Genomic DNA, 8,000 nt, shown 5'->3' on the forward strand with positions numbered 1-8,000 from the left:
TACAATTTTTCAATCTTGAAGATCTTTATAGTGTATTTGGAACCTTGGAAATCTCTTCAATACAAACAGCCAATTTCAGAGACTTCTTTAAAGTTTAACTCCACAAAAATTCAAACGTAAAAAATATACCTATAAATGAACGAAACTAACTTTATACAAAACCTACCAAATTACATAGGCGTTAGTTTCCTTCGTGAGTAAAATTATAAGCGTTTTAAATTTTTTGGATAAAAATGATAGTTTACTTTGGAAAGATAGAAAGACATGTTACATGTATACGTTTCCATTTAAAAACAGATACATGATTATGTTTCTAAGGATACAAAATTAATGTATTTTCTATATATATCTTTTAATCTTTACATTTGCATTATGTCCCTTAAACCGCACACATTCTTCAAAGTGAAGCTCAAATTCTTCCAGGACAAACTGAGCGAGTGTCTCAACCATCAAAAAATGAAGTCACTAAGTTGCCTAGGTTTACCTCTTCGACCGTCATTTTTAAAAATATATGCATTAACTTCCACATCTGCATTCAAACAATTCATCCTGTGCCTGATCCATGATAAAGTAATGTTAGGTGAAAGGAACAACCAAAAAAAAAAAAAATAGTGGATGTAGAAAACAAGATGGAAGTGCTCAACAGACGCACTTTCACCTAGGTTTCAAATTGGGCAATTTAACTAAATAAAATGTTTGGAAACCAATATTACTCAAATGTTCTAATTTGAATCAGGTTACATCTTTTACGAATCTATGTAATTCGCTAGACTACGAAAAAGAACATAATTTGCTAGATGCAGAAATGAATTAGGAGGATATTCTGCCTCAAGCTAATTCGTTGAGGATGCAACGAATTACTTGGAGAAACATAATGTGAGTAATTCGTTGTTGGCAGCAGCGAATTATTATGGGCAGCATAATTTGTGGCTCGCTGCAGCGAATTATGAATTTTCCTTTCTACTTTATCCTTCATTCTCATTTTCAGAAAGGGACACAAGAAACACAATAATTTTTTCATGGTCATATTTTATAAGTAAATATTTTTGTTTTTTGATATTTTATTTCTCTTCCAAATTTTGACCTTTTTACCAATTCTTTGTTGTATTTTCTTGATTCATATAACGAATGTTTTTTTAGATAGACCGACCTCTCTTTTAGTGTTTTATGATGTATGCTGTTATTTTTTTATGGAGTTTTGAGTATAGTTTGTTCATGTGGGTCCTTTTTTATTGTTTTTGCCACTTTCTAATGCATGTTTTTTTGTTCATACATCATAGAACACTAAAAAAAAGGTCTTTTTAAAAAAACATTCATTATATGAACAAAAAAAAAAGAAAAATTGGTAAAAAAAAATCAAAATTTGAAAGAGAGGAAATAAAATATCCAAAAACTAAAATATTCACTTATATAATGCAGCCATGAAAAAAATCATCTTATGTTACTTGTGTCCCTTTCGAAAGATAAGAATGAAGGACAATGTTGGTAGAAAGGAAAATTCATAATTTACTTGCAAATCATGCTTTCCCAAATAATTCATTGCAGGCTCCAATGAATTAGCAAGACAGAATATCCTCCTAATTCGTTTCTGCCTTTAGCGAATTACATTCTTTTTTGTAGTTTTGTTCATGGGTCCAGCAAATTATATAGATGCGTAAAAGAAAACACATGTAACCTGATTCTAATTAGGACATTTGGGTAATATTAGTTCTCAAATAATTTATTTAGATAAATTGCCCAAGGATTGGGCAGGAGTATCTCTTCAGTTTACAATATCTTTTATATACCACAAAAATTAGTAACAGAACTTACGAGGGAAATCATAATACCACTCTCATTTTTTATAACGCCACTATACACATGATTTCTTTACATCGTGTGTTTCATAAATTTATACAAAAAAGAGTAACATTATCAAAATAGGAGTAGCAAAATCCATTTCCAACTTATTGGTATATTAAAAAAATTAATATTAAGTCGCAACAAAACAATAAATGTTTGAGATGCAATATTCCTTTTCAGGATGTAGAATTCTTTAGCATCAGACTAAAGAAACAGAAACACTTGGTCCACATAGAAGAATTACAAATCAAAATCCAAAAAACTTTAATTTGATAAAAATTGTACTGTTATTAAACCATAAATTGTATCCTATCATAAAATTTGATACTACTTATTTATAATTTTTTATAAAATTGGCGATGATGTTACAAAAATTCAAGTCAAGCATACTAAGATTTAAGACTGCTAAGGGGAGTCACAGGCATGACATCCCTAAATCTAGGATTACTTACTAGCAATGAACACTGATGGAAATATCTCAAATACCAGTTTTGAAGGCATATAAGAACCCCATATGATTTTATCAGACACCGCCAAATAGAGATAGAGGAATTACTTACCAGGTGAAGTGGTCTTCACAGCATATAGAACCCCATATGATTGAAAGCCCAGCCTCCTTCCTGCATATGAACAAGCAACAGGACATATTAGATGAATAAGAAAAGAAAGGTGGCAGAAGCTGACATTACAAAGGAAACATTTAAACAGAAGACTATAATATCTATATATTCACCACATGCATTAAACTATAAGAATAGGCAACTGCTATTCTGATCCATCTTAAACCCAAAGTTAGTCTTGATATGTATTTATTGCCCGATAAATGCTCTTCACATGAAAACCCTTTGAAAAGTAAAGGCAACAACACGAAAGAAGACGACTATATTACAATACTATTTGAAAACTCCATTTCATGACATTGTATTATGATCTGATACAGGAATGTGTTTTATATAATATAATCACTTATTCAGAACTTCAGAAGTAGAGAAGAAAGAGGATCTGGATATGCAGAACTTGAAATGCTTACCACGTTGCGGTATACATGTCATAGAACTTTTCAAAGGCTTTATCAAAGCAGTAGTGGCAAATCAAAAGATCCTTGATGTCAGTGACATTGCATGTTGACTTGCAGCATTTTACCTATATATAATGCGAAACGTTAGATCTTGCCTCAGACAGTTTGTTCTTGAGTGTAGAAGACTTGTAGAAGCCCCAGTACGGAGTATATCAGATCAAGCATAGCACAATAATAAGAGGAAAAGGACTTGCCAAAAGTGACAGAAAGTGCAGACAAAGGAGACAGAAATAAGTATAAGGCAGAAAAATGTATGAATCAAATTATCCTAGGTCTGTCATTAGTTTTCAGAGTGTTAACATGGCTGGTAAAAGGTTACATGGCCTAGATTAGGTTAAGATTCAACTCCAGAGTTACTTGCTGTGCATTTTAAATTCATTTGTACATATGAAGTAAGATTTTAGCCCTTGTTAAATCAAAGCATGGTAACTCACCAGACGTTTTAGCTTGTGTGAGTAACACTTTTGATGAGATGGGTGTGTCTTTATATGTTCATCCAAGTGTCCTGCCCTGGAAAATCAAAATCTTAGAGCAATAACTACTGAAATCTGCATTCCTACCACGTTACGTGTTTGTATGCTATCTATTTTATGGAAACAATGTTCATCAAGAAGGTGTAGTATGAACTACAAAATTTCAGCACAAGTTCATTTAATTGGAATGGAGCATAAATCACAATACAATCCATCTTAATGCCAACTACAAATGCGTAAAACTATGGCAGCAAAATATTATACCACTCAAGAGCAACAGTATGTCCATATAGGGTAAAAATAAAAGATAAAACACAACATAAAAAGTACTACAAATATGCATGAACTCAAGAATTTAGTTTTAGTGAATAACAACTATAGGTATATGAGGATTTATGCAACAAAGGAAACAAGAAACCAAGTAAAAAATTACGAATTAGTAAATTCGAACTTAGATAATTCTTGTTAAAAACCAGAAACTTAGTATCTCCGTTTACAAGTGTTTTTGAAAAAGTTTTTGAAAGTACAAATTTTCACAAAACATGTTAGATATCTTTCAGGGATCAAATAATCATTAGCCTTAAGCTTTTAAAAACATGAACTCTATTTGTTTTTCTTATTATTTGCGCAAATTTGTTAAAAATGTTAGTACTCAATTCACCACTCTTGAGTAATTATGCTTATTGACTACTAACACATTTGTTCTAGCATAGCATCAACTACCATCATAAGTTAGTAGTTTTCACAGCAATATCATCTAATTCAAAAAGAGGGGGCATGGAGAGGAAAATAACTATCCTTAGACATTTTACAGGAAATGTAGCCAGAGTACAAATTTTCAACTTACCGGTCACAAAGGACTACACTACAATCAAGGCAAGTAGCCAAATTTGATGAGTTACGGCACACATTACAGTTTGCAGCCAACAAGTCTTTACCAATTTGATGGCATCTGCATAAAATCAATAAAAATAAATAAATTAATAAATTCTGCTGATTTTACTTCATTTGCATGCAATCTCCAAAAATCATTCAATAACAAATTCTCTTCAAAGAATATGCAATACGAAATGAGAAGCACTACTACTAATTCACTTGAAGTATGGACCACGAAAATAATTTCTACATTTTTTGGTCACCATAAGATATAAAATTCAACTTTCCAACATCCAAATTTCAAGCTATACAAGCAACAAGTCAACAACAACTTTACTCCCTTTGACCTAGATACAGAAGCATTTAACAACCACAAAACTTCTCCTAGGAAGTATGATGAAGTCATAGCCTCATAAGGATAGGATAGAGGTACTCAAGGAGGAGGGAAAATTTGCTTTCCTATGTACATTAAATTAATCTGAACATGACATCTTTAAAAGAATTTATGTTTGTCATTCATATTCCATAAACTCAACATGCACTTCAGAAAATCATTTGAATAAAGACTAAAGGCTAGACAAAAAAAGAATAGGTCAATAATAAAAAAGACAGATACTTGAAAGCTATCCTTGATAATGTGTCCTATTATCAACCTAAGAACTGATTAAATGGAAAAATGGTACAACTATGGGAACACGGCATTATCAAAAACTGACAGAAAACAGAAATTTGGAACCTTCTATACAGTCCAAGAAGATCCTTGGGAATGGAACTAGATCTATTACTTGATGGTGTGATCTGTATATAAAAATAGTATAATTCATTAATCACTATCCATTATAATTTATACATTTTTTAAACAAAAAGGAAAGATGAAAGGAGTGAACTTTTGTGTATGAAGGGATTGATGACAAACCTGGCTACAACTCTTTACTAGACAGTCTTCAGCTAGGTGCCCAGGTCTATGACATTTCCAACTACAATAAAATAAAACCATACGCACAGCCCAAATGAGAAAAGGATTAGAACACAAAGGTACTCAAGTGCATGGGCATGAAATATGCAAGCATTGATGGGGATATTCATCTCTTAAGTTTCTCAAGCATATAATCAGAACTGCTAGCATCTGACATTTTGACTAACTACATAAGTATCGAGTACTAAATGCCCAATGAAAATATATACCATTCATATGTTGAAAGGCTAGATCTCTTTTTTGTCCAGCGATGCCGATCATAATCCCAGTTATCATCACTAAATACAGGCTCCAGCAATACATTACTGATTCCAGCTGAGGAGAAATGTCTAACTTGGATATGGGAGGATCCCTAAATACATTATGAAAGAAGAAGAGAATATTAGATGGGTATGATGGCTAGAACTTTTAGACAGAAATAAATAATATTATAATAGATGTACCTCATTCAATTTCAGAGTTTCCAAAAGCTCCTTTTTGCACTCCATGCTACAGACATCATCATTTGTCTATGAAAGCCAAAAAAAAAATTATATAAATTGTCATTGAAATAAGAGAAGCCCATAAACTACAAATTAGAGTGAATAATTTAGATCACAAACTCACCTCATTGCATATGTATTCTCCGTATCTGCCACATATGAGACAAACAGGTTCTCCACTGACAGGAAAGCGCTGCTCACTTCTGCTTTTGATTCCATCAAATTCTTTTTCTTGGTCTTAAGAATATAGTCAAAGCCATAATTGATGTAAGCATTCTTGAATGCTAAAAGTGTAAATAAGAGAGGAATTTAATATACAAAACTTAATCTTAAGAATGAAGAAACAAACCAGTAGTATCGGGAGGAGTGTGTGCTTCTTGACGGTCTGAAGGGCTACCTTCATCACCTATCCATCAGTATAATTGAATTGTTAGAAGCACAGATACATTCCAAGATGATAGCATGTTTCAATAAATTTTTGTTAGAAAAGATACATTTCTTTATCAACTAATCATGAAACTTCTCACTACACATGTGATAAACAATAGGTGCATTCCTCTCCCAAAAAAGGAAACAAAAAAACGAAGACAGAAAAGTGGTAAAAGAAATTAATGAACAACAAAATTAGTATGCATGATCATGAAAACAATATCACGTGATTTTTTACATGCTAATTATCAAAAAAAAAAAATTGTCATTGAAAAAAATGCAAAAAGTTGAACGAAAGTTTTCCAAGAAACTCACTAGCATAATCCACCAAGGCTACAGCAGAGTTGGGGTTTCCCCGGCAGTGCTGTCACATAAATAAGCAAAATTTGAGGAGAAAATTAAATAATCAGGCAATCTTCAAAGACATGACATCAATCAAACTTCAGTAATTGAAATTACCAACAACACATCTTCAGTCAATTCTACACGATCGGAATTCCGAGACGAATCAACTTCGTCCCTGGCAAACCCAAAAACAAAATAAGAAATTGTGATTCACGAATTTTCAGAGCAAAAAAAAAATAGGATAAAAAAATTAATGCATAAGAAGCAACGGTGGCAACAACTGCTTATTTGAGGAAATCATGGTTGACGAAGGAAAAGTGAGAATTACCTTCTTTTTTGAACGTAATCGCGGTGTGACATGGAGCTAGGTACATCGCAATCGGGCTGGGATTTCGGAGGCTTGGGATCGCGGTGGCGTTTGAGGGAGCGAGTATTTTCGACGGAGGAGGTGGCGGAAATAGATGGCGGTTCATCGGATGGAGGAGCGTTGCCGGTGGCAGTATTGTAAGCTGGACAAATGAAAAAAAAATAGATGAATTGAAAGGAAGGGGAGAAAGAAAATGTAGAAAGGGATGTTGTGTGTACCTTGTAGGTTCTGAAGAACAGAAGAGAGACTGAAGTGTTTGTTGTAAGAGATGGATGGGTTCTTGTAGAAATTCGATCGAGTTCCCATTTCCTTACCAAAGAGAGACACTGACAGAGTAACAAGAGAGACTATTCTCTAGGCCAGTCTTGAAAGTGATTTTGGCTATATTCTTCTTCGGGGAAAAGTTGCCTCCTCCATTCCATCTTGGTAGCTACGCTTCCTCTAAAACCTTCAACAAATGGAAATAAAGACTTAACATTCTCTGGTTTCTATCTCGGAGCTTCTTTGGAAATTGCAACCCTCTAACGGCTTGTTTGGTGAGCCTACGAGAAAAGATTTTTTTTTTTTTTGAGTTTTTTTTTGGTCATGAATTCTTTATTCCTATTTTTTTGTAGGAGTATTTTTAATCATTATTAAAATAATTATAAAATATACTTTTTTAAAAAAAAAATTATTAATTAGATTTTGACTCCTCTAAGTTTTGGTTTTTTAATTTTTTTCCTTCTTTTTATTTTAGATTCAGAAAATCCTAGTAGAATAGAAGTTCTGGACCCTGTACCTTATGACTTGTAGAAGAGCTGTTCGTTACTATAGATGCATCTTATCTGAGCAGCGGATCATGATATCGGGGAGTTGTTCACAGCGGAAGAAGTTGGAAAATGCTAGGATTTTTCTTCCAATTTCAATCACCGACATTTTCTCATCTTCTTCCTCTTCTCGTTCGCTTATCCTCGCCGCCGCAACACGCCTCAGACGACGCGAGGACTAATCCGCTGCCGTCGCGCAACTTGCTTCTGCCGCCGCCGCGCAAAACGCCGTTTTTGCTCCTGTGAGCTTATCCTCCTTCCACGAGCTTTTGCTCTGGTAGCTTTGCCTTATCCATTAACGTGCCTTCGCCTCCTCGATCTGTTTC

General features: G+C 33.5%; 1 protein-coding gene across 1 annotated transcript; it reads right to left on the reverse strand.

The window, feature by feature from the left end:
• Nucleotides 1-201: 201 nt before the first annotated feature.
• On the reverse strand, nt 202-7,385 carry LOC130962895 (uncharacterized). Its single transcript, XM_057889071.1, has 15 exons — nt 7,087-7,385; nt 6,830-7,010; nt 6,616-6,676; nt 6,472-6,520; nt 6,077-6,133; nt 5,852-5,964; nt 5,689-5,754; nt 5,455-5,597; nt 5,186-5,246; nt 5,006-5,067; nt 4,241-4,345; nt 3,355-3,430; nt 2,873-2,985; nt 2,403-2,462; nt 202-555 (listed from the first exon to the last, which is right to left on the reverse strand). Exons 1-15 carry the CDS (start codon nt 7,172-7,174, stop codon nt 450-452), a joined length of 1,341 nt encoding a protein of 446 aa, XP_057745054.1. The 5' UTR covers nt 7,175-7,385; the 3' UTR covers nt 202-449.
• Between the last annotated feature and the right edge of the window lie 615 nt (nt 7,386-8,000).

This window comes from Arachis stenosperma, chromosome 1 (genome assembly GCF_014773155.1).
Source record: "Arachis stenosperma cultivar V10309 chromosome 1, arast.V10309.gnm1.PFL2, whole genome shotgun sequence".
NCBI lineage: Eukaryota > Viridiplantae > Streptophyta > Magnoliopsida > Fabales > Fabaceae > Arachis > Arachis stenosperma.